General features: G+C 43.3%; 1 protein-coding gene across 1 annotated transcript; it reads right to left on the bottom strand.

The window, feature by feature from the left end:
- Positions 1-12,310: 12,310 nt before the first annotated feature.
- ISA3 (isoamylase 3) lies at positions 12,311-24,100 on the bottom strand. The gene is made up of 24 exons (XM_048674610.2): positions 23,661-24,100; positions 23,487-23,544; positions 23,314-23,388; positions 22,886-23,043; positions 22,416-22,509; positions 21,115-21,351; positions 20,928-21,032; positions 20,616-20,720; positions 20,384-20,518; positions 20,204-20,290; positions 19,802-19,859; positions 19,144-19,207; positions 17,794-17,893; positions 17,162-17,262; positions 16,710-16,761; positions 16,089-16,151; positions 15,415-15,504; positions 15,244-15,316; positions 14,166-14,245; positions 13,972-14,076; positions 13,780-13,878; positions 13,468-13,529; positions 13,227-13,338; positions 12,311-12,911 (listed from the first exon to the last, which is right to left on the bottom strand). The coding sequence occupies exons 1-24, from the start codon at positions 23,759-23,761 to the stop codon at positions 12,798-12,800; spliced, it is 2,328 nt and encodes a 775-aa protein (XP_048530567.2). The 5' UTR covers positions 23,762-24,100; the 3' UTR covers positions 12,311-12,797.
- Between the last annotated feature and the right edge of the window lie 1,571 nt (positions 24,101-25,671).

A 25,671-nucleotide genomic window follows, 5' to 3' on the forward strand; every position in this document is an offset into this window, starting at 1 on the left:
ATCCATCAAAAGAATTCACCCAAAACTTGAAAACTTCACAACACAAAACTCAATAGAAATCTCGTGAGCTCCGTTAGAGAAAGAAAACAAAAGACTACTTTAAGGTACTGTAGTGAACTTGTTCTTTATTTGTATTGGTGTTAAACCTACTGTATTCCAACTTCTCTATGGTTTATAAACTATTTTACTAGCCATAGATTCATCAAAATAAGCAAACAACACACGCAAAACAGAATCTGTCAAAAACAGAACAGTCTATAGTAATCTGTTACTAACGCAAACTTCTGGAACCCAAAAAATTCTACCAAAATTAGACGACCTGGGCAATTTGTTTATTGATCAGCAGCAATTGGAATCACTATTTTATCACGTTCTGGTGATTTTTGACAATTCAGGCACTGAGCGCAAAGATTCTGGAAATTACAGCAAGATCAAATAACTATCTTCCAAGAAGATCTAATAGGTTTAACTTGGCACAAACACTAATTAAAAGATAAAACCACATCTAAACAGAATCTAGATAGATTATTTATTCCTAAACAGAACCAAAAACAAAAAACACAAAATAAAATTGGGTTGCCTCCCAACAAGCGCTATCGTTTAACGCCCCTAGCTAGGCATAAAAGCAAGGATAGATCTAGGTATTGCCATCTTTGGTAGGCAATTCTTCAATGAGGCATCCACCTCCTTTAGAATTTTATTTCTTTCTAGTGATTATCAAACTTTTAGGCATAAGATCGAAAAATTCATTCGTGGCAAATGGTTCCTTAATGATTGTAAAAAGATCGAGGTGAATACTTATAGATTTAAGATCCGCATTTTCCTTACTCGATGATTCACCCTTATTTTTAGGAACATACATAAACTTGGCAATTTTAGTGGGAGGACTAGGAGTAATTTTTACGGAAGAAAAAACAGTTCCCAAGTTGGTAATGATACCCTCAAGTTTATCGATTCGAGTAGAGTCTAGATTTATTTTTTTCATTAACCATGGGTTCCTTCTCCTTAATATTTTTCAAAGTCACTCCTACCTTAGATCCATATTGAGTAATTTGATTATGAATCTTTTTATCTAGATTTTCAATGGATTCAATGGTAGCAACTTTGTTTTCAATAATTTCAAGCCTTTGCATAACATGCTCCAAGGTTAACACAGTTCCATTAACCAAAAGGGGAGGTGAGCCAAATAAATCTATTAAAACATTGTAGGAATCAAAAGTATGGCTACCCAAAAAATTCCCTCCGGTAATGGTATCAAGGATATATCTATATCAAGGATTAGCACCTACATAAAAATTGCGAAGAAGGACTGAAGTAGATTGCTTTCTGGTAGATCTATTTTGAGCATTGCAAATTCTATACCAAGTATCTTTTAGATTTTCTCCCTCCCTTTGTTTAAAATTTAGCACTTCATTCTCGGGAGATAACGAAGAAGATAAGGAATTCGACATAGTGACAGGTAAGCAAACTAACACACGAGCAAACAAAAGGAAAAGGGAAAGAGAGGGCGAATAAAACGGCAAGGGTGAAGTGGGGGAGAGGAAAACGAGAGGCAAATGGCAAATAATGTAATGCGAGAGATAGAGATTGTGATGGGTACTTGGTATGTTGACTTTTGCGTAGGCTTCCCCGGCAACGGCGCCAGAAATGGCTCGTTGACGGGAGAGTAAATCTTGACTTGACTTGGCGTAGGCCTCCCCGGCAACGGCGCCAGAAATGGCTCCTTGACGGGAGAGTAAATCTTGACTTGACTTGGTGTAGGCCTCCCCGGCAACGGCGCCAGAAATCCTTCTTGCTACGTCTCGAGCTAGCGTTGGTTTTCCCCGAAGAGGAGGGGGTGATGCAGCACAGTAGCATAAGTATTTCCCTCAGTTTTTGAGAACCAAGGTATCAATCCAGTAGGAGGTCACGCGCAAGTCCCTCGTACCTGCACAAAACGGTAGCAACTCGCAACCAATGCTTAGGGGTTGTCAATCCCTTCACGGTCACTTACGAGAGTGAGATCTGATAGAGATAATATTTTTGATATTTTTGGTATAAAGATGCAAAGTAAAAAGTAAAAGCAAAACAAGTAAAATAAAGTAATGGAGATTGATATGATGAGAATAGACCCGGGGGCCATAGGTTTCACTAGTGGCTTCTCTCAAGAGCATAGATATTCTACGGTGGGTGAACAAATTACTGTTGAGCAATTGATAGAATTGAGCATAGTTATGAGGTTATCTAGGTATGATCATGTATATAGGCATCACGTCCGTGACAAGTAGACCGACTCCTGCCTGCATCTACTACTATTACTCCACTCATCGACCGCTATCCAGCATGCATCTAGAGTATTAAGTTAAAAACAGAGTAACGCCTTAAGCAAGATGACATGATGTAGAGGAATAAATTCATGCAATATGATAAATACCCCATCTTGTTATCCTCGATGGCAACAATACAATACGTGCCTTGCAACTCTTTCTGTCACTGAGTAAGGACACCGCAAGATTGAACCCAAAGCTAAGCACTTCTCTGAAAGTGCGTTATATCGACTAGAGGGGGGGGTGAATAGGCGATTTTTATGAAAGTCTTCAAAACGTGAGAGTTATGAAGACAAACAGCGAAGATTATGCCTATTACTATGCAGCGGAAGTTAGATTACACTAGGCCAGCCATGGTCATGTATTCAATAGAGTGAAAGCACAATGACAAACAGCTTCAGTGTAATAAGGATCAGGTAGGAGGAAGTTATGAAGCCAAACATATCATACATTCATGTTGTGAAGACAAAAGATAAAGCAAGCATGTAGTGGCTTCACAATGAGTAACAGTAAGAAAAGGAAGTGAAGATGAAACCAGTGACTCGTTGAAGACAATGATATGTTGGACCAGTTCCAGTTGCTGTGACAAATGTACGTCTGGTTGGAGCGGCTACGTATTTAAACCTTGAGACACACAGTCCCGGACACCCAGTCCTGAACATACAGTTCAGGACACCAAGTCCTCACCGTATTCTCCTTGAGCTAAGGTCACTTAGTCCTCGCCCAATCACTCTGGTAAGTCTTCAAGGTAGACTCCCAAACCTTCACAAACTTCGTTCACTGGCAATCCACAATGTCTCTTGGATGCTCTGAACGCGACGCCTAACCGTCTGGAGGATTCACAGTCCTCAAGTGTAATAAGTCTTCAGATCACACAGACAAGAAGACTTAAGTGATGCCCAATTTACTCTGGCTCTGGGTGGTTAGGGCTTTTCTCCTCGCTAGGAATTTTCTCTCAAAGGCTTCGAGGTGGGTTGCTCTCAAACGACAAAAGCCGTGCACTGAAATCTGAGCAGCCAACCGTTTATGGTTGTGGGGGTAGGCTATTTATAGCCACTTGGCAACCCGACCTGATTTGTCCGAAATGACCCTGGGTCACTAAGGAACTGACACATGTCTCAACGGGCAGATTTCAAACTCTCATGGCAACTTTACTTGGGCTACAAGCAAAGCTGACTTGTCCGGCTCTAGACAAGACTCGCTGTCATTGTCTTCACTCGAAGACATAGGTTTTTGATTTAGGCATCACTTCAGTCATTCTGACTGGTTCTCCTGGACCCCACTTAACAGTACGGTGGTTCCTATGACTCAACACAAAAGAAAAAGAACTACGAAAGATCTAAGTCTTCGAGCTCCATAAGCTTCATAACGTGTCTTCTTTTGTCATAGTCTTCAATGTGAATATCTTCATATACCACCTTTGTCTTCAATGTCTTCATACATTTTTAGGGGTCATCTCTGGTAGTAAAACCGAATCAATGAGGGACTTCTACCTGTGTTTTCCTGCAATTCTCACAAACACATTAGTCCCTCAGCTAGGTTTGTCGTCAATACTCCAAAACCAACTAGGGGTGGCACTAGATGCACTTACATTCTCCCATTGCAAGAACTACCAATCTAGTTGGCCAAACCAAGCGGATAATTCGAAGAGACTTGCAAAGATAACTCAATCATACATAAAAGAATTCAGAGAAGATTCAAATATTATTCATAGATAAGTTGGATCATAAACCCACAATTCATCGGTCTCAACAAACACACCGCAAAAAGAAGATTACATCGAATAGATCTCCACGAGAGAGGGGGAGAACATTGTATTGAGATCCAAAAAGAGAGAAGAAGCCATCTAGCTACTAGCTATGGACCCGAAGGTCTGAAGTAAACTACTCACACTTCATCGGAAGGGCTATGGTGTTGATGTAGAAGCCCTCCATGATGGATGCCCTCTCCGGCGGAGCTCCGGAATAGGCCCCAAGATGGGATCTCGTGGATACAGGAAGTTGCGGCGGTGGAATTAGGTTTTTGGCTCCCTCCCTGGTCTAGTGGGGGTACGTAGGTATATATAGGAGGAAGGAGCACATCGGTGGAGCTCCGAGGGGCCCACGAGGCAGGGGGACGCGCCCAGGGGGGCGCCCTCCACCCTCGTGACCTCCCCGGAAACTTCTTGGAGTAGGGTCCAAGTCTCCTGGATCACGTTCGGTGAGAAGATCACGTTCCCGAAGGTTTCATTCTGTTTGATATTCTGTTTTCTCGAAATACTGAAATAGGCAAAAAACAGCAATTCTGGGCTGGGCCTCCGGTTAATAGGTTAGTCCCAAAAATAATATAAAAGTGGAAAATAAAGCCCAATATAGTCCAAAACAGTAGATAAAGTAGCATGGAGCAATCAAAAATTATAGATACGTTGGAGACGTATCACCCCACCATAGCGATAGTACACGCACTTGTCACCATCGTTTACTACAAAGCCGGCAGCAGTTAATGTTCTTTTGAACTTCTCATGCCACTCCTTAGGAGCTTGTTTAAGGCCATATAAAGACTTTAATAACTTGCACACCTTTCCTTCTTGACCAGGTACTACAAAACCATCTGGCTGATCCATGTAAATTTTCTCCTTCAACTCTCCATTGAGGAAAGCCGTCTTAACGTCCATTTGATGAACGAGAAGACCATGTGAGGCAGCCAGTGATAGTAGCACCCGAATTGTGGTCAGTCTAGCCACGGGTGAGTAAGTATCAAAGAAGTCTTCACCTTCTTTCTGGGTATAACCCTTGGCCACAAGCCGTGCCTTGTACTTTTCAATCATACCATCAGGTGTAAGCTTCTTCTTGAACACCCACTTACATCCTACAGGTTTGCACCCATAAGGACGGTCAGTGATCTCCCAGGTACCGTTAGCTAAGATGGAATCCATCTCGCTACGTACAACTTCCTTCCAGTAGTCAGCATCAGGAGATGCATAGGCTTCTGAAATAGTCCTGGGTGTGTCATCCACGAGGTACACAATGAAATCATCACCAAAAGACTTTGCAATGCTCTGTCTCTTACTCCTCATAGGAGTTCCATTGTTACCCTCAACAGGATTCTCAACGTGTTCCATCGCAATGGTGGGTTCAGGAATTACAGTGAATTCCTCACTAGATGGAGTAGGTATCTCCTGATTTGATGAACTCAACATATCCTTCATAGGAAATATGTCCTCAAAGAAAGTTGCATCATTTGATTCCATAATCGTACCAACATGCATGTCGGATACCTCAGATTTTATTATCAAAAATCTATAGCCGATGCTATGAAAAGCATAGCCCAGAAGAACACAATCCACGGTTCTTGGTCCAAGCTTGCGCTTCTTGGGAATTGGTATATTAACTTTCGCCAAACAACCCCAAGTACGTAGGTAAGAGAGTTTCAACCTTTTCCTTTCCCATTCCTCAAATGGAGTCATGGTCTTATGCTTTGTGGGAACTCGGTTTAGGACATGACACGCAGTCATTAGCGCCTCCCCCCATCATTCTTTGGATAGACCCGAAGTGTCTAACATGGTGTTAACCATATCAGTTAGAGTTCGGTTCTTTTTTCGGCTACCCCATTTGACTGGGGTGAGTAGGGAGGCGTCCTCTCATGGATTATACCATGTTCCGCACAAAACAGATCAAATTCATTGGAAAAATACTCTCCACCACGATCGGACCTAAGCCGTTTAATTTTTCGATCAAGTTGGTTCTCTACCTCAGCTTTATAGTTTTTAAAGAAAGTCAAAGCCTCATATTTTGATTTCAGAAGATACACATAACAATATCTAGTGGAGTCATCAATCAACGTCATGAAGTATCTCTTTCCACCTTTTGTCAACACGCCATTCATCTCACAAAGATCAGAATGTATAAGCTCTAGTGGCGCCAAGTCTCTTGCCTCTGCAGTCTTATGGGACTTGCAAGGTTGCTTAGCTTGCACACATACTTGGCACTTGGAGCCTTTGATAGTAGAGATTTTCGGAATTAAATTCATATTGGCTAACCGCGTCATGCAACCAAAGTTAATATGACAGAGTCGTGAATGCCAAATATCAGACTCATTATTGTGGCAAACATTATTAATAACTTTAGTGCAAATATCTGACAAAGATAGGCGGAACAAGCCTCCGCACTCATAGCCTTTTCCAACAAATTGTCCACACTTAGAAATTACAACTTTATTGGATTCGAAAACCAACTTAAAACCATCTCGACATAAACGGGAACCGCTAACGAGATTTTTATTGATGGACGGCACATGATGAACGTTCTTCAGACGCACAGTCTTCCCCGAAGTAAACTTCAGATCGACCGTACCAACACCTCGAACGATGGCATGTGACCCATTCCCCATCAGCACGGGTGAAGTCCCTGTTGCCTGGTAAGAAGAAAACATGGAGGCGTCAGCACAAACATGTACATTGGCACCGGTGTCAATTAACCAATCAAGGGATTGAAATACTGAAAGGATGGTAGGAAAAATACCGTACCCTGATTCCTTCATATCAGTATCACCGATGACAACATTAGCGGACTTGCCGCTCTTCTCATGTTCGCGCTCCTCAAAGCGGTTAGGACACTTCGGAGCCCAGTGATTAGGATCACCGCAGACATGGCAAAGTCCCTTCCCCTTCTTATGAGTATTCTTCTTGAAGTTGGTAGAATATGATGGCTTGTTCTTTGTATCAAACTTGTCTTTGCCCTGAGTTTTGTTCTTATTGTTTTTGAACTTGTTGGGCTGGGAGTTCTTCTTCTGTACCATGTGGGCACTAGAACCTCCCTCAGCAACTCGAGCACGTGTGTCCTTTGCTCTCACCTTCTCTTCAACATCAAGAGTACCAATGAGATCCGCAACGGAAAACTCCTATCTCTTGTGTTTCAGGGAAGTAGCAAAATTGTTCCACGAAGGTGGAAGCTTGGCAATGATGCCTCCGGCAACAAATTTGTCCGGCAACACACACTTGAAGTACTCAAGTTCTTTTGCGAGCGACTGTATCTCATGAGCCTGCTGTACAACAAGGCGCTCATCAGTCATCTTGTAGTCATAGAATTGCTCCATGACGTACAACTCGCTGCCGGCGTCCGAGGCACCAAACTTGGCCTCGAGCGCAGCCCACATGTCCTTGCCGTTGTCAAACGACATATATGAATCCACAATGGAGTCATCAAGAACACTCAGAAGAGCGCTTTTAAAGAGGGTATCAATCTTCTCAAAAGCTTCCAGCTGTGCTGGATTAAGATCGCCCTCAGGCTTGCCCTTGGTGGCATCATAGCAGCCCATGGTCTGAAACCAGTAGACTGCTCTCGTGCGCCACCTCTTATATTGCGGCCCCTTAAAGGCAGGCGGTTTCAGATGCGCAGCAAAACCACTCGGAGTAAATTGCCTATAATCAGGTTTTTGGATTGTTGGAAATATGAGCAAATTACTACGAGATTTAATCCAAATAAACAGAAGATAAATCATGACCACAGGAGCAGAGATTAAACTAATCATGTGAACTAGCATAGCAGATGAACATATCACATCTAGGGCACATACTAGAAGCATGAATTCTACCACGATCTCGAACAGGAAGGATAGAATCACATACGGTGCAGCGGGTGCAGCACCGCCGGCGTTGACGTTGTCGCCCATGTCGTCGAGGACGAGGTTGCCGAGGTCGGGGAAGAAGTCATCGTTCGCGAAGTCGTCGCTGCCAGCAGTCGCGCGAGTGCGCTCCCCAAAAACCTGATCGCCCCTCTCCCGTACAGGATCACGAGAGGCGGGGTTCCGGAGGCCTGCTGTCCCTTCTCGCGGTGCATGCCGGAAGGAGGGATGGAGAAGACTTGCTTGGCGGCGCAATGATCTGGAACGGTGGTAAGAAACCATACGAAGCGGCGGCGGCTAGGGTAGACGTCTGCCTGACTATATAGTGCGGGTCGGGTAGGTCGTGGGAGTAAACCCCACGTCCGAGTCGTCACGATCCAAAAGAATCGGAAACGGTTCAGTAATTAACGCGTCCGTTAATTATCAATTAATAACTCATTAATTTTCCCATGCAGCAAAAATATAGACAACGTGCATAGCTCTGTCCTCGGCTCGGCTCAATCACGCAACCCGCGTCGCGTCGTGACGAGGCGTGGCGAGGCGAGCGAGGAGGTGGAGCGCGCGTGTAGGTCTCCTCTTCTCATGCTCATACAAGTGGTAGAAGAGCTCACCTTATAAAGAGGTGCAACTCTCTCTCAACTTCTGGGATGGGACTAAACTTTAACCTCACTCACTCCATTCACATGTGTGCATGAATGGGCCAAGAGAATTTCAGAATTTTAATTGGGCTTTGGGCCAAAGGCCTACTAGCAAAATTCCAACAGGTTCAGCCCATCAACCTGTGAAAGTAAACACCTGTGACTTTGCAATGTTTAGTTGAGGTAAGGGTATCCTCAAAAAAAAAGTTGAGGTAAGGGTGGAGAAAATAACCATCGAGCGAATGTGACCACTCATTCCAAGATGGTTTACTGATTTACGTGCGTGGTTCTTCCTGTACGATCGGACCGAATGTGCGAGTGTCAAATCATCAAACATCGTCATCTTTCTCACCGAAAGATCGATAGCCTGTCTCGTCATTTCGTGATGTACGTCGTTGCCTGATATACATCTTTTTTTTCTGCTTAGTAAATAAAACTTACAAAACTAACAAGAGGTTGTACATTGTGTATGTGTGCACGCGCGCATCGTGGGGCACTTATAAGAAGAACATCTTTCTAGAAAAATAGACATAAAATAGAGCTCCTTGTTTTGATCATTTGATGATAGCATCAACCAGCTAAGATTAGTTGCCTACATAATTAATACCTTCGGAATGAAATGATTGGTTTGGTGCTGATCAATGGAGCGCACGTTGTCCTCACCAATTCTATATAGGGCCGTTGGTAGATGATTGGGTTGCTATCAGCGTTTCTCCATCAAAATTTTGGGTTTACGACAGAACGAAACGAGAAAGAAATCACACTAACACAGACGGTTGGAAAAACAAGAGAAATTGCTACTATCAAGCTATCTCTTCCATGTGTTCTTCATGCACATTGTTTGGCTTGCAAGTTTTGGTCTCCTGCCTGTTATGTTAGCTAGAAGGAGATAAAGTTCTTGGTCCCCTACGAAAAATAGGTTTACTTGGGAGGACAATGGTGTACAGCATAACCCAAACCTTTCTCAAAACCTAAAGCTCCACACGTTCACATTGCTCCATTTGGTCCATAGGGTATACCTAACGTGCCAAATCTTTCCAAAACCTAATGTGCCGTTCCTTTCCTTCTCAAAATGTCCACCTTGTTCCATAAGATAAATCCAAAGATTTCCAACCTAAACCGAGCCCTTCCAAAACCCAACGCTCCACTCCTCCAACGTTCATATTCTTTGGACAGAAGATACACACGATTGCACTTGTCTCGTTCCTAACAACCATGTGGAAGAGTGTGATTATATGGGTAGACATGCAGCTCTGAATCAAACCGACAAAAAGAAGCCCCTGCCTGAAAGCAAGAGTTCAATGGAAATATGGACTGGTCGCAATGATGGATGGTCCCTAAAAACTTACTTTCAAGACCAAGTTAATTTATGATTTTCATAGTAACTTTTTCGAAACTCATGTTTCATTCCTTACTAAACTGGAGTCACTATCTAATTATAAGAAACTCATTTCAAACATGCAACAAATCTGTTGAATACTTGAATCATTGTGCCTCCTTTTTAAGGCATAATTTGTGATTGCCGAACTGTGTTTTTAGGACAATTTCATAATTACTATGTAAAATTAGTCACAAAAGTAGACAAAAGTGGTTCAAACACACGCTCGAATAGGCAAAAACAGATTAGGCAACACAAGGTTATCATAAACCACCAAAATACCAAACTTAGCCTAAGTAAAGCTGACTTTTTCCTAGACAAGGAAAATGCAACGCGTATATGACAACGATGTCAGAACAAGCCAGTAAAGGCAAGAACACGAGTTTTCATCTAGAGATCACCTCCAGAAACCGAAGATAACGCCATCAAGGAGATGACGTAAGAGCAATGTCGTTACCAAGTCTAGCCGATAAAGACCATATCGAGTCTTTTGGCTTGGCGCACAAAATCTAACATCACTTGATCCAACCAATGAAGGCAGACTTATTCCCGACGATTGCGTCAATGTGCATCTAGATTTGGCATCATTCGATGACACGCTATGAAGGGGTCGCCACTCCGCCCTCGATGCCCCTGCGACTACCCATCGGTGCCACCGCCCTGGCTTCCATGCCATAATCCACCGTGAGACATCCTCTAACGGGCAACCACCATGAAGGGAGATCAACAAGAGCCCTACCACCGCCATCCGTCGCAAGATCTTTGCTCATGGCATCCCCCGGCGGAGGAGGAGGAGGTTGGAGGAAGGTATGGTAGAGACGCTAACTTCCTTAACTCCATTTTTTATGTAATAAAAAAGATAGAGAAATGTGCCAACCAATCTCTGTATCTAAAAATGTACACGACCAACGAATATTATTGACCTTCTGAACGATGATAAACAAACCCATATTTCCATTGTTCTAGGCCGTGAGTTGCCAACAAACATCCCGATCCTGCCCGGAATATTATCCACCGAATGACATCTGATCCGATCCCATTTAACAAGAGCAAACTTGCCAAAAACAAGTCCGTTGGTTCGATCAAAGCCTCGTCAGGTCCATGGAAAACGGGCTGTGGCCAGGGTGGAAGATTCCGGCCGGTCGGCCAGCCGCAGCCAGCCGCGGTGTGGTACAGAGCTACGTGACGCCGACGTACCAACCAAGCGAAGACAACCACCGTCTTCCGAGTGAAATGAAATCGACGACTACGTGGGTGCCAAGGCCGCTACGTGACGGCCGCGAACTCTGCTGGGCACTGTGATAAAAAGTCGTCGAGGTGTCGTCTCCCATGGCCTTGTTGCATGCCCACGAAGCATGTAGTGCTGCACAGTTGTATAAAAACCGGAGATGCCGCGTGGGCCACGGAGCTTATGGTAGATGTCATAAAAGATCAGTGCGCAGCTAGGCATTTTGCTTGGCCGCTCATCAAAGTGTTTACGAAGGCATTGGCTCTGACAAATGGATAGCAAATCTCATGCTACATCAGGTAAAAGTAGGCATTGCCTAAAACCAAAAGGTAAAAGTGGGCATAGTTTTCTTACCAATTCCTGCGCTGTGTTCGGGAGATTCCGTTCAGCAGTCGGTTGGAAGAAGGCATTCACTGTTCGGAAGAAAGGGGGTGCCTAAACCAGCTTGACATAATCATAGACTGAATGGGTCGTCGACAAAATGATTGGGAATTTTTCCCAGACAATTTCAAAATTCCACCACCCGTTGGTTAATCAAGAGGTGGTGGGTCCGCCATCAGAAAAAACAATAGCACGAGCCAAATCAGAAAGACAGCCGCTGCTTGCAAAGCATGCCCCCACAGCCTCAGGATCAGGACCCCCCCCCCCCCCCTAATAACAGGACAGCTAAGTTCGCCGGTGATTCGCTCGTCTAAAGGTCACTCACCTAGCTTCATTTCGTTGTATTTCCTCGTGTCTGGAGCCTGATGGGAGGTTAGTTAGGTGGTCGCCAATGATTGAGGATTACCTGGCTGTGATGGGAGGAGCTGGCTGGCCACATTGGTGGCCTTCAGGTGAGATGGACACGGGAACTCCATCACATGCCCCGGTTCAAGCAGCGGCCCCAGCCCTGCCCGGCGATCCCTGTTGGGGAAGCTGTAGCATTTCTCATGCCGCACATGTAGAAATCTCCTGCATGCCAACCGCCATCGCCGTCGGTCCAGTGCGCGATGAGCATGGCACCAGCACGGCGTGGTCGCAATCGCTACAGGCGGCTACAGGCAAGAACTTGGGGCAGTATGTTAGTTCAGAGAATTGATGAAATGAAAATACCAGAACTTACCATCAACTTCTAGCATCATGCCTCATGGCTCCATGCTCAAGATATTGCAATGGGGCCTTTCAAGGCAAATGCACCCCTCGTATCTTTATTCTAGAATGTTATATTGTCACAAAGGCACAAATTAAGTTGCAAACGAGGGCATTCCGTGCCACATTATTATAGGAACAAAGAGCTTGGTAGCCATTCGCTGGGCATTTGAAGAATGAAAGAACAATAGCTATGGACTAGATTCCCTCGAGACTTCTTATCCTCAGCTAAATGACTAGCAACTTCAGTCTACTTACATGTGGAACAGTGGAAACAAAGTGTGCCATTATTAGACAAAGTTCTATATACCAGTTGCAACTGTAGCTTCCGTCGATCGATTTCACAGAGATGCGCCCGACTCCCAGCTCAAGAGTTTGTCACGCTTTGCAGCAGGCGTTGTCTAGGGCTCGGAGAGTAAGATCAGCATACTGTTTTAACCAACCGACAAGTCACCAAAATGAGTCGAAACTGACATTATTCTCATGCTTCCTTCAGACTCTGGCTTGTCTACTCCAATCTATGGGCTTGCCTTGAGCAAGATGGAAGAGAATGGAGCAATTCTATACCCTGATCCAGTAAGTGGCACCCCTTCCGGTGCAATATCGTTTGGTGATTCCAGGTTGGTATCCACCTGCAATAAGGACACAATAGCAGTTTCAGGCTAATTATCCATTAAACTTGTACTCCCTCCGATCCATATTAATTGACGCTGCTCTAGTACAAAGTTAGTACAACATTATACTATAGCAGCGTCAATTAATATGGATCGAAGGGAGTAGCAAGTTCAGAACTAAGCCACTTGCTTCCAGAAAATTGCATCTTTCTCGGAAAACATTGTGGAAAAAATCAGTAGATTTATCCAGGCAATAGATGTAGTAGCACGGGAGGAACTAGACAGTAAGACCACCGAGTTACAAAAGTTAGCAAGACCAGAAAGTATGCATACCACACGGTTCCAGTGTTTATGTTGAGGGGCTGGGGGAATCACAGCATCCACAGAATAGTCATGGGCATTGAATGCCAAATAGATATCTCCACCAGAATTATGGTCGTGTATCCTACATTAATTGCCAAACAAAACAGTTGAGAAGACAAGAACCCATTGGCCATTGCAACCAAATTACAACAATACTATCATATGGTCAGAATGAATTACACGATCAAAACTGAAAGCCAAACTTCCTTACGTGAATGCCAAGAATTTGCTTTCCAGGTTATCCCAACAATCCTCGTGCCAAGTGACATCATTCTACAATCAAGAAAGATCAGGATGCAATGAAAATCTTTGGAAGAAAAATCAAACCAAGAGTTGCATACTTGCATCCTACAAAAGCTAGGAATTGTCGTTTCTAACATGCAATGCACAATAAGAGACCAGGGAGATCACATACTTAGCAAATACTCGACAGAAACTAATAACCATATTTCAGTAAAGGAAGAAATGTTTATTTTCAATACGCCAGTCAACTGCAAGAAGAACACTAAGAATTTGAACATACTTTACTGAGAAACCTGTCCCGTTTCAGTATTGGGTGGTTCTGACGAAACTTAATCATCTCTGAGAAAAACCTGAAATGGCCATATCTTCTTTCCGCCAACTGTATCACACGGACACGGGGGGAAACAAGTTAGCATATAGATGTGGCACATCCATAACACATTTTGAATGGAAAACCAAAATAATATGTAACCTGTCCCCACTGGAAATTATTTATGCAGGTATCATGTCCATAGCTATTATTGTTTCCATAACGTGTATGACCATATTCATCTCCCATCAACATCATCGGGGTGCCCTGTTACAAAAAAATGTACACAATTAGCAATTTTTACATTATGCAATACCACGTAAAAGACCAACTGTGGAGTGATCAACAATAATTACTTGAGAAATCATTAATGCCACATGGAAGTTCTTCATTTGTCTCGAACGCAGAGCTAATACATTTGAATCATTTGTTTCTCCTGTTTGGCAACAAGACCAAAATAGGTTGTTACCAACAGTTAATATGTCAAATCTTTCAAAAACAAGCATCGAATATATCAATATTTACATAACATGATGGCGTTAAGTGAAACAAACTCAACTAATGTTCCCTCCAAAATATGATAACCATCCATGGTTGTATTTTTTCCGAGAAAACAGAAAGCTTGCATTTCGATGCATTGATATAAAAAGAGTAGTAACCGTAGAAGCCTAAGACTACGCTGAAGCAACCTACCACTCAAGACAAGACCACAACCAACGGTCGCAAGACAGGCATTACAACAAACATCACCAAACCAACCCTGGCCTAGATGCCATCCACACAAACGGACAGAACACGATGCCCATCACAAGAAGAGAGAATCCAACTCCGCAAAGAAGGGCAGAATTGGGCTACTCCGCTTTGGAGGCGACATAGTTGTATTTGGTCTAATCGTGATACAAAAGCTCCAGTACTAAGACTATGCATGAGTTCTGTCAAGTGTCAAGCATACTACAAAATTAATTTTAAACTAAAAGAGCATTTTGTGTTCTCCTTGTTGTGCAATACTATACTTCAGTCAAATATCTTAAGAACGGCGGCTCTGGAGATCGCCTCTGTGTGGTTGGGTGTCTCCTCTAGCTGCTTGGGTGGTTGAGTCGTCGACCCATTGGGTGCGCGGCCTCGGGGCCCGTGTGCTGTGGTGCTGATGTTTGTAAGCCGGAGAGGGCGACTCCGGGTCGTGTGGTAGGGTGTCGACTAGGGTCACTTGGGTGGCAGAGTAGTCGGCCAGTTGGGGGCGCAGCCTCAGGGCCGGTGTGTTTGTATGGCTCGTTGTATCGGTTTTCAGCCACTTTTCCTTCCTAACTAGCCAATTCTCTTCTTATATATGAAAAGGCAGAGCTCCTTGCTTGCTCGAAGAAAAGAAAAAAACTCTCTTTTCAGCTGCTAATTTCAATGTGAAGAGCAACGCATGATAATGAGTAATGATGGTACCTTCAACACCACAGTTCCAGCTAAAATTATCATTGCATCCATCACGTCCACCTTCTCCATTAGCGTCGTTGTGCTATATAATTTTGGTCGAACAGAAACCATATTAACATAGATACCAGTACTTGTATAGAAGGACCTTAACTTTATAGTGTTTTGGTATACTCAAGTTACCTTTAAGTTGTATGAAACAAGGTCACATAAGGTGAACCCATCATGTGCTATTATAAAGTTCACACCATGATGAGGCTTCCGCTGGTTCACCTGCCAATCAATATCACATCAAAACTTGATTTTACACGTCATCCTGTTTTGAACTATGTAATCCTAAATCTTCCACATAAAAAGAAGTCTCAAAGCTTATTCACAAGAGGCTCCTAGCACCTCCATACATAGAGAACTGGTTTAAATTTCGAAATGACATCTCCAACAATATTCAGAGTACAGGCAATACCGTTTAGCATTTGAGTGGAACTTGGAGGAATTAATCAGAATGAGCATTGAAAACAGTGCAATTAGAATTGCATACAAAATAAATTTGGAGGTTGCATATGTTAATAGCATAAGCTGCACCCTGATGACACTATGGAAATAGCAAGTGTATAGTTTCAACTTTCAACAACAATGAAGGCTTAAGCTCAGGAATTTCTTTTTCGCAAACACACACATAAATGTGTGTTTCCTGTATTTAGCTTAGGGATTTACAAATACTTTAAAAATTACTACAAAACATCAAGAAACAGGGCTCCAAAAGAAATTATGTATAGTGATGATATAACCAAGCAAGGAAAATCTTCAACTGATGGATAAAAAGGCAGGCAGGGAAAGAGCGCATCTGAACAAAATACCTGGTAGAGATCAGCAGATCCAGACACACGAGTTGCCAACACCCCCTTCATACCAGGGTCACCCTGCAAAAACCCTCGAAATGATTAGCGGCATTCAATCATTCATGAGTGCTTGCAGAAATAAAATTGGAAATATAACAAAGAAATTAATCAGGACAAACTCTTTTGCAGAAGTGCACTCTAAATTCAGATCAAACGTTATCAAAATCCACTGATGCTAAAAAGGAAATATCTTGGTTTTGTAGGTCTTTGATGATTTAGTTATGATTGATTCAAAGACATTATGCTATGGAAAGCATGAGCGAGTGGAAGCAACAGCAGTCCATGGAAAATTGGGTCAGTAAATTTGAACAGGCCAAGGAGCCTCATACATTCTTGAAAATTCTATATTCTTCTGTGGTAATCTTTCTCTCTGTTCTGGGCTTCTGGCCTTTTTTTATCTTTCTGAGTTTTATATCTATAACTTGGTTTTTGTCAATATAAATGTAAGAGGATACTTATTTTCGCCACGACAAAAAGGTCATGAACAAAGCCATCTAATGATCTGTCTTAAGAATATACGGAAACAATCGGGATTTTGGAGAATGGTAAAGATCAGGATCGGGATTTAGCAAACAGTACCTTGATGAACCTTCGAAGATCGTCTCTGTACTTTCCATTCCATTCAGCCCACCTACAAGAGCATTTGATTATATCTTAGAAATATTGGCAATATTCACCAACAACATTGAAACATATTCAGGTCTTCATATATTTGAAATTACCGGCAACAACTTTAGGCAACAAAAGGGACCACCATATGAAAAGGAGTACAGTTGTTAAGTACTCCCTCCGTCCCATAATATAAGAGCTTTTTTGACACTGCACTAATGTTAAAAATGCTCTTATATTATGGGACGGAGGGGGTAATTTATAAATGATCATCAGAGCATTACATCAGCTATGTTAGAAAAACAACAACTCTTTGTGCTACACTATCATCGCAGTGTGAAAATAGTTTAGTGCTAAAGAGGAAACAGAAGTAAGAAAAATATACATATCCAGTAATTTCAATACACATAGTGCAAAATTACCTGTCCCAATTAGGGAAACGCCCTACTAGATAAAGACCTCCACAATCCCAAGGTTCAGCAATTATCTTGCATCGAGATAACACAGAATCTTTGGCAATTTCCTGTGACCAGAAAAATAAACAATGAAACAAAATAACAACAAACATCATAGGCTGATAATTCTACAAAAACACTAATGCAGGCTATCAGATGAACATTGCAGTCTTGAGAAGGTGTGATATATCATTTGCAATTTCATAAATGTAAGGGGACATTCAAAAGGTCACACATTCATAGGACCCTCAGGTTCCTCTAAATCTACTTCATTAATGAAGAGCTGAATATCTGACGATGAAATTTTGCATGATTGAACTAAATATCTGCCCGACAAATAGTTCAACAACTGAGAAAGACAAAGCAAATACAGCATACAATGTTGTGAAGTCCATAAATTTCAAGGTGACATTGGTTCATGTGAATTCATTAGGTCACAATTTGTATCTGATCAACCATAGTAAGATATGGACAATAGTTAATCTAAGAACTTATGTCTTGTGTTTTTATGATATCAATGAACTTCATTTGACTAAAAAGAGGAAAATTGTATCTCTGATTTGAAGTTAAACACTACAGTTCTGCAACTATAAAATTACCCTGATGAGTGGAGGAGCATCAAGAGGACTGCCATCTGGTCCACGGCAAAGGACACTTGCAAGGTCAAACCGAAACCCATCTATGTGATACTCCGTAACCCTTGAAGCATCAAATAGCCATGCAAATAAGAAAACATACTTAAAATATGATGAATTCTTTGAAAAAAGAGATCATAAGAAAATACTTGGTCTGAATTTTGTATCAAGATATGAATGAACTACAACAGTGCATTTTTCTTGATCCTTTGGCTGCCTTGCACTAATACATTTAATATAGGATTTGTCAGTGCATACAATACTTTGATAAGGAGATCCCTAGCGACATCACTCGTTCAAGGTTGAAAATACTTAGTCGGTCCACTCACAAAGCACAAGAGTCACCCACCTAGACTCCCATGAGAATTGGTTGCTACCTGATGCTTCTACACCATGTGTACTAAGGAGTGAGGGAACAAGAATGATTGGCAAGCAAGGCTCAGTCTGGAGGCACAGCAAGCAACCGGTCCAACCAGAAACTCAGTGTGGGTTAGACAGGTCACACATTTTTTTGGTCTAGCCTGTTCCGATCGAACTGGCTCCTATTCACTTCGCTGGTGTGAGTGGGTATAGAAGCAGAAACCCACCTCTTTTAAGAACAAATGGAAGTCATGAGCTTCGCTCCCCTCCTATGGTTACAGCTTCCATGTCACCCTAGGATTGGGAGTTCCGGAGTTTCCCCGCCAATGTTTTTGTTTCGTGTGCAAGAACCGTTTGTTGGGTGAGTTCTTGCTCAAAGGCTATGACATTGGCACTTGTTGCTGGCATCAATTGCTCAAGCAACTCGAGTCATCCATTCCCATTGCCTGAAGGCCAGGCCTCCCCGTATATTAACTGAAGAAGTCAAGTGACCTCATCAACTATAACGTGTCACAACCCAGATGATTTGATGGCTATGAATTAATGTGTGCAGTGTGTACTGCAACATAGAGGTAGTTTTCAGTAATTTCAGTCTATAAGTATCATCTTGATTTGATCATATAGATCCGACAGTTCAATTCCACATGCATATTTACTCCCTCCGTCCCAAAATTCTTGTCTTAGAGTTGTCTAAATACGGATGTATCAAGTCAAGTTTTAGTATTAGATATATCCGTATCTAGACAAATCTAAGACAAGAATTTTGGGACAGAGGGAGTATTTACTTGTTAGCACTTGATTGTGAGAGTGGAACACATGTATAAACAGGTGCTATCGAAGCATTGACTATACTGATTAATGAAGACTAAAGAGAGGATCAACATGAAGAAAGAAATATGCATAAACTAAAATGCAGTTGCTTGACGTATAGAACAACATGCAAGTCGTGCATACCAATGTCTCAAGCTGTCGAGTACGAGTTCCATGACCACAGGATGGTTGCAGTTTAGTGTATTCCCTGGATTAAACCAAGTATACTGTTAACACTTAGGAGTAGACACAAGTTCCACTTACTTGAAATTTTAAACGTACCAGAACATTAAGTACCTAGCCATCTAAATGTTATATCAACCAGATAATTAAGCAGGCTTTCAATATTTTTTTAACAAGGTTTCCTTATAGGTAGCAATGTGGCAGTCTCACATCAATGCATGGGTTGAGAAATATAGTGGCTGCAGCCAAATAATGACCAAGTGAGCACTCTTAACCCTTCTACCAGTCAATATAGCACCTAACGTGCCTGCAAGGTTCAGTCTGATGGCATGACGAAGATAATAAAAATAGATTGAATCAACGTTTATCATTTGAAATACATCACAACAAAGTAGCGGCCAGATATGCAGTTTATTTGCCTAGAAGCACACAATCGCAAGATAAATTAGCAAGGTACATGGTTAGTAAGCGGATCAGCAAAACAAGATACATTAACATCCTTAAAAGCCGGAGCAACAAAGAACATACAAAGCATCAGGTAGCACCCTAGAACATGCTCACCTATCACAAGCACGTCACAAACAATCAAGTAACAGAAGTTCAGGAATCATGGTTTTACCGCATCCCGAGAAGTTCAGCAGTTGAGAGTTGTTCTTCGGATCTAACATGTAATAAACCTGCATGAATGAAAGTAGTGTTTTTGGTATAAATCCATGTAAAACCTGAAGCAGGTGTACACTTCTAAACACATTGGGATTTAGAACAGATTAACTTAACCTGGTCACAAATTTTACTTAGCCTTCTAAGACCAGTGACTGTCTGACCCATTATAAAATAACAGGTCAAAAGGGTGGAGTGAGCAAACCCATACACAAATTCTGAGTTAAGCAGCCCTATTCCGATTCTAACCTAGTCCTCTTCAACCCGGAACAAAACACAACCTACACATTAGAACTAAGAAAAGATAGAGTGACAAGCAGATAGGTGCCTTCGTCGGCTATAACTCAAATAGATAAATCACCTTGTTGTCGATGCCACGAAAAGAAGTAACATAAGGATTAGCGTCATCTGCTTCATTTGTATGGTTGTAAACGACATCCAGAATAACCTACACAAAATGATGATACCACTAAACACATGTTATCATGTGGGATGAATAAGAATGCTACAATAGGTTGCCATATCTACTGGATGTCAATACCTCTATACCAGCTTTATGCAATGCCTTGACCATCTGCTTGAGCTCTCTGGAAGCAGCCAATGGTCCACCACCAGCACTTGCATAGCGGGTCATGGGAGCAAAAAAATTGATTGTAGAATAACCCCATGTATTGACCTTCCAATTGAGAAGATGAAAAGTCATTCCACAATTGATTCCACTGATGAACCATAATGATGACATCATGCACAAAGTGGCATATCGGAATTTTTACCATGTGGTCCCTTGGGTTAGGGTACCTCTTCAACTCCAGCTCATCAAACTCAAAAACAGGTAGCAACTCCACTGCATTAACTCCGAGTTCAAGCAAATGCGGGATCTACAAAACCGCAACTATTGCATGCATAAGTCATTAAACAATAGGCTTGAAGCCTTGAACACTGAAAGCTAATATGCATATCAGGTTCCCAAAACTAGATCACTAAAATAATAGTCGGAATATATTTATTTCGCTAATAACTTCCAGTAAGGACCAAACAAATAATTGTTGTCACAAGCCACACAATAAGAAGAAATTAAAACTTACTTTGTCGATGAATCCTAGGTAGCTTCCGCGAACAGCTGCATCAAGCCCACTTGACTCATCCGCAGTGAAAGCGCGAACGTTCATTTCATATATAACTAGATCTGTCTAGATTAAAGAACATAAGAAAAGCAGTGAACTTCATGTTTGGGATGCTTTCTGCATTTATTCTATGAAATGATTCTAGTACCTCAGGCAAATTTGGAAGCTGGTAATCAGCACCCCAGTCAAAAGGAGAGCTATCAAAATCATATGTTCCAAAAGGCTGGCTGGGCTTCCCGTTATCAACCCCAAAGTAATTTCGACCAGAAACTAGTTTCGCGTAAGGGTCAAGAAGAATAATGTTGCTATCAAACCTATGGCCTTGTTCCCATCCTTGAGGACCATTAACACGATATCCGTAAAGAACTCCAGAAGTGGGCAACCCCTGAAAGTACAGTTATAGAAGGCTTCATTCAGCATATATGCATGGGAAAATACATAGGAGCAAAATAGGCACAGATTTCTCCTCCTAACAATAAATATTGTAAAGAACATAAGGATGTGTTTTCAGCCAAGACCAAAAGAGAACATAAGGATTTCTCCTCCCAACAATAAATATTGTAAAGAACATAAGGATATGTTTTTCAGCCAAGACCAAAAAATATAGATGTTCGCCGGCGTTCTGGTGGCTCCGCCTCCGGCGGTACGAATCTGCGTTCCCTTCCGGCTCCGGATTGCCGGCGGCGCCGGCGGCCATCCTTCCATCTGCATAGGCTCTCTACCCCGCTGCCTCTCCGACCCCGTCCGCCTACACGCCATGTCGGTTCCAAAGCTCGCGTTTTTCGTCGGCAACATGTGCAGCCCCACCCCCATCAGAGGTAGTGGTCGACATGCAGGTTGTCTCCGACATCTTTGGATCCTGATTTGGCGGCTTTGAGATTGCTTGGACTAGGCCAGGCGAAATCCATGCTCGGTTTGCCGATGCAGGTCGTTTCCCTTCTTGGAGGCGCTGCCATGGCCTTTGTCCGTGCACCCCTTCGAGTATGAGGGGAAACCCTAGGTCCGGTTCTCCGGATCAGATGGCGACGACGTCACGACATCATTCCCCTTCTTGAAGGCGCTATCTTGCTAGCTCATGGTGTCCCGGTGTTGGAATTGAAGATTTTTTATTGAAGGGTTTTTCTCCCCGATTTCATCCAGAAACCACAAAAATCCTTGCAGTCATGCTAGAAGTGACACAGTGAGATAGCCAAAGTTATGAGGCTACACTACTCAGTAGTGCATTTTGTTTCCCTTTATGAATGAGTTACGTGATAAGACCAGTGCTTTCAAAATATATGATTCTCATAAAATTAAATCTTGTTTTGAAGAATATGCAATACAGATACACATGAGACGAATGATGGGATTCTTGTTCCATAAATGTCAGCCACACCAAGTTGTCAATACTGAAAAGAATAATGCCTTATCTTCGAAGGTACAGATAACATCAAAGCTTCATAACAATACCTCCACCGACACATGCCATATATCTCCAGTTTTGTTCTTCTGGCAATCTAAAGCAAACTCCACAACTTTTTCACTTTCTTCATCCTTGGTTCCTCTGCAGGGCAATCCAGTATGTCAGACGATGAGACGATGAGACGAATCATATTTCATTGGAAAGAGAATGCGAGATGAACAAGCTAAAGCACAATGCTGATCAGCAAAAGGTTATTTCAACCAGGCCAACACCCCAGATCAACTAACAAAATGCAAAATGGCAACCTGGGAAACAAATAAACATCGTTTTGTGCACGATCTGCAACATACACAAACAGTTGATCAAAGTGCAACGTAAGGATGTGTTTTGGCTTTATGAACAACTTGTTTTGCGGAAAACCAGGATTCACGAGTCCTGGCCTAAAAGGCAAAAACAGTTTAACTTAAGTGACACTGAAAGCAACAAAACCACACAATTTAGGAAAGGTTGTCTGTACCTCTCAGGAAGCTTGATGCATAGGGTGACAGAAGAAGCATTTTGAGAGAAAATCGCGAAGTTGAGACCACTTTCAACCTGCGACACTCCTAGAGGGGATGCTTTGCCGGAAGAATATTTCAAGGGCACTTCGGTACCCGCCATTGCGCTTTCCCTTTCCTGGCGGTGTTGCAGAATGAACATACACTTTAGCAAAAATAACATGGTACAGAATGAGGAATAAGAATACGCAGCATCATACAGTTAATGAATACAAACATATTCGTTTAGCGTGAAGTTTTACCAGGATGATAGCTCACGACATGCCAAATGACCATGAATGTATATCAAACAAACAGTTCAGTACACTGGTAGCTAAATGGATCGACGAACAAATACAGTGTACTATACAACCATACGGGGCATGAACACTTGAGTGTGGGGCGATACCTCGGTCACAATTCTCCCAGCATTACCAGTCTGAGCTCCCACCGAGGTACTCCGCACGGACCTAAATCGCTGTGCCTGCACCACGACAAAATCCGCTCTGATCAATCCACCAATTAGAGCAGAGGAATGGATGCACGCCGCGAAAAACAAAAGTACGAAATCGAGACACCTGCCTTTCCGAATTGCCCTCCTCCGCACCCGGGCGCGACCCCAAGCCTGCTCGCTGCCACACTGCACGGGAACCACGACCAAACACATGCATCGTTCAGCGCGGCCGCACGGCAGGAAAGCAACAAAATGCAGCGCGGCGAAACGAGGTCTCGCGAAGAGAGAGGGAAAAAACCCACCGGTTCGGAAGCGCGGGGGGGACGGAGCTGCTGCTTCGGCGCGCGGTGGCGGCGGCGGCGGGGCGCAGCGGGGAGCAATTTGTAGAGGCCGCCGAATCCATCCAAATGCGGGGGTGGTGGGCCGGGTAGCGGGAGGGATTTGGCTCGGGGCCGGGGCTTAGTTATAGGGGCTCGTGGACACGGTCATGGGGCAGCTCGCGGCTCGCGGCTCTCGAGGTCGAGGGAGTGGAGCGGCGATGGGGAGCGCAAGTCGGAGCAGGAGGAGAAGGATGCGGTGATCTCACCTCGGGGAGGGCGCGCGGAGGAATGGGGGCGCGGGGGCGACGGAGATGGGTGGTGGACACGTGGTGTCGCATGCGCGGGGCGGGGGCGGCGGATAGGGAAGTGGAGTGGACGGAGGACCTTCCCTCCCTTCCGGCCCCGACGTGTGGTGTCGTCTCGTCATGTGCTTTCCATACAACAGTTACCGGTGGTCTAGTAGACGAGAAACGGTCGAACTCACGGACAGAAGAGTGCTTTACCGAAAAATCTGAAAATAATTATCCACATATACACTACTCCCTCTGTCCGGAAATACTTGTCATCAAAATGAATAAAAAATGATGTATCTAGATGTATATTAGTTCTAGATACATTCCTTTTAATCCATTTTGATGACAAGTATTTTCAGACGGAGGGAGTACTTATTATAGAAAAGCAAACAAAAGCTTCTCTAAACACACCCATAAAATGTACACGGATCAATTATAACCGCATGATTAGACCCATTAAATCAATCTAACGGCTAGCCTTAATTTAATTCCTTTTTCCTTTTGTACGTACGTTTAGCAATTTTAATTGACTGGTGTACTCCACCACACAGGAAAACACACGTCAGATTACTCACAGTGGAAGTAATACGAGTGGTAACATCACACATATCTAGGCAAAATAAATGATGTGATAAGTAATTAATGAGAAAAGAGAGGCATATGGTAACATACTATCTCTGTCCTGATTTATTGGTCCCCTTTGTAATTTGTGCTAAATTTTGACCAAAGATTTAATTGATAAAATGCTAGTACATGTTAACAAAAATTATATCGTTGGATTCGTATTTGAACATAGTTTATAATGATATAATTTTTATTGACATGCATAAACATCTTGTTACTTAAATTTATGGTCAAAATTTGGCACAGATTACAATGAGGACCAATAAACTAGGACAGAGGGGTAGTATCAAGACAAGATGAGTCTGCAACCTAATAAATGAGGTGTTACTGTCAGTGTTCTGGGAACGGGAGTCCCTAGACTTGCCTGCTTGCGGCCTGCGGCGTGGCTCGAGTGGGGGCCCAGTGCGGCCCAGGTTCATCAGCTCAAACTCAAGACCCTCGCGAGGGGCTAAGCCCTGCGGGGCGGACGACAGAAAGCTTTCTCAGGAGCAGCCTCATCAGGCAGGCTCGCGAGGAGGCGGAGAGATCAAGGCAGGGGCACCTCGCGAGGAGCCCGTGACGCAAGTCATGACGATCGAGATCAGGCGGGCGCCAGGCGGGCACCGGACTGTGCAGTGTCCTTGTTTCTCCTTCGATGCAAAGGGAACAAGCACAGTCCAAGGTATCGGGCAAAGGTTACCATTCCGGTGCAACGAGACCAAGACCAGCAGAGCGGCAGGACGGAGATCATCGTGGAGCCCAAGACGGCGTCATCACCAGCGCTTTCGGCAGCCGAAGACCACCTTTGGTCAGGATAACTTGTACTAGATGTTCCTCTTCAAAATGGCCAATTGTTTGCGCCCTTCCCGCTCACATTTTGAGAAGAGGACCAGGGCCTCTATAAGTAGGACTAGCCACCATAAGAGGTGGGGGGAATTGAGACCGAGTAGAACACACCGCACCAGCTCAAGAACACCTCTCGCAAGGCCGCTCTTCCCCTGTATTGTTCATCATCAGCCCCTGAGGCAATCCACCACACCACACACTGGAGTAGGGTATTACACCACATCGGTGACCTGAACCAGTATAAACCTCGT

The sequence above is a fragment of the Triticum urartu genome, chromosome 5A (genome assembly GCF_056163025.1).
Source record: "Triticum urartu cultivar PI428250 chromosome 5A, HENAU_Tu73, whole genome shotgun sequence".
Lineage (NCBI taxonomy): Eukaryota > Viridiplantae > Streptophyta > Magnoliopsida > Poales > Poaceae > Triticum > Triticum urartu.

Bases quoted from the DNA above. Each gene is read 5' to 3' on its own strand.
- ISA3 (XM_048674610.2), bottom strand. From the start codon at position 23,761: ATGGATTCGGCGGCCTCTACAAATTGCTCCCCGCTGCGCCCCGCCGCC. The intron at 23,389-23,486 runs GCAGGTGTCTCG...GTCGTGGTGCAG, and splicing joins GAGGAGGGCAATTCGGAAAG to GCACAGCGATTTAGGTCCGT. The intron at 17,894-19,143 runs GTATGCACGACT...TGATGCTTCAAG, and splicing joins CTCGACAGCTTGAGACATTG to GGTTACGGAGTATCACATAG.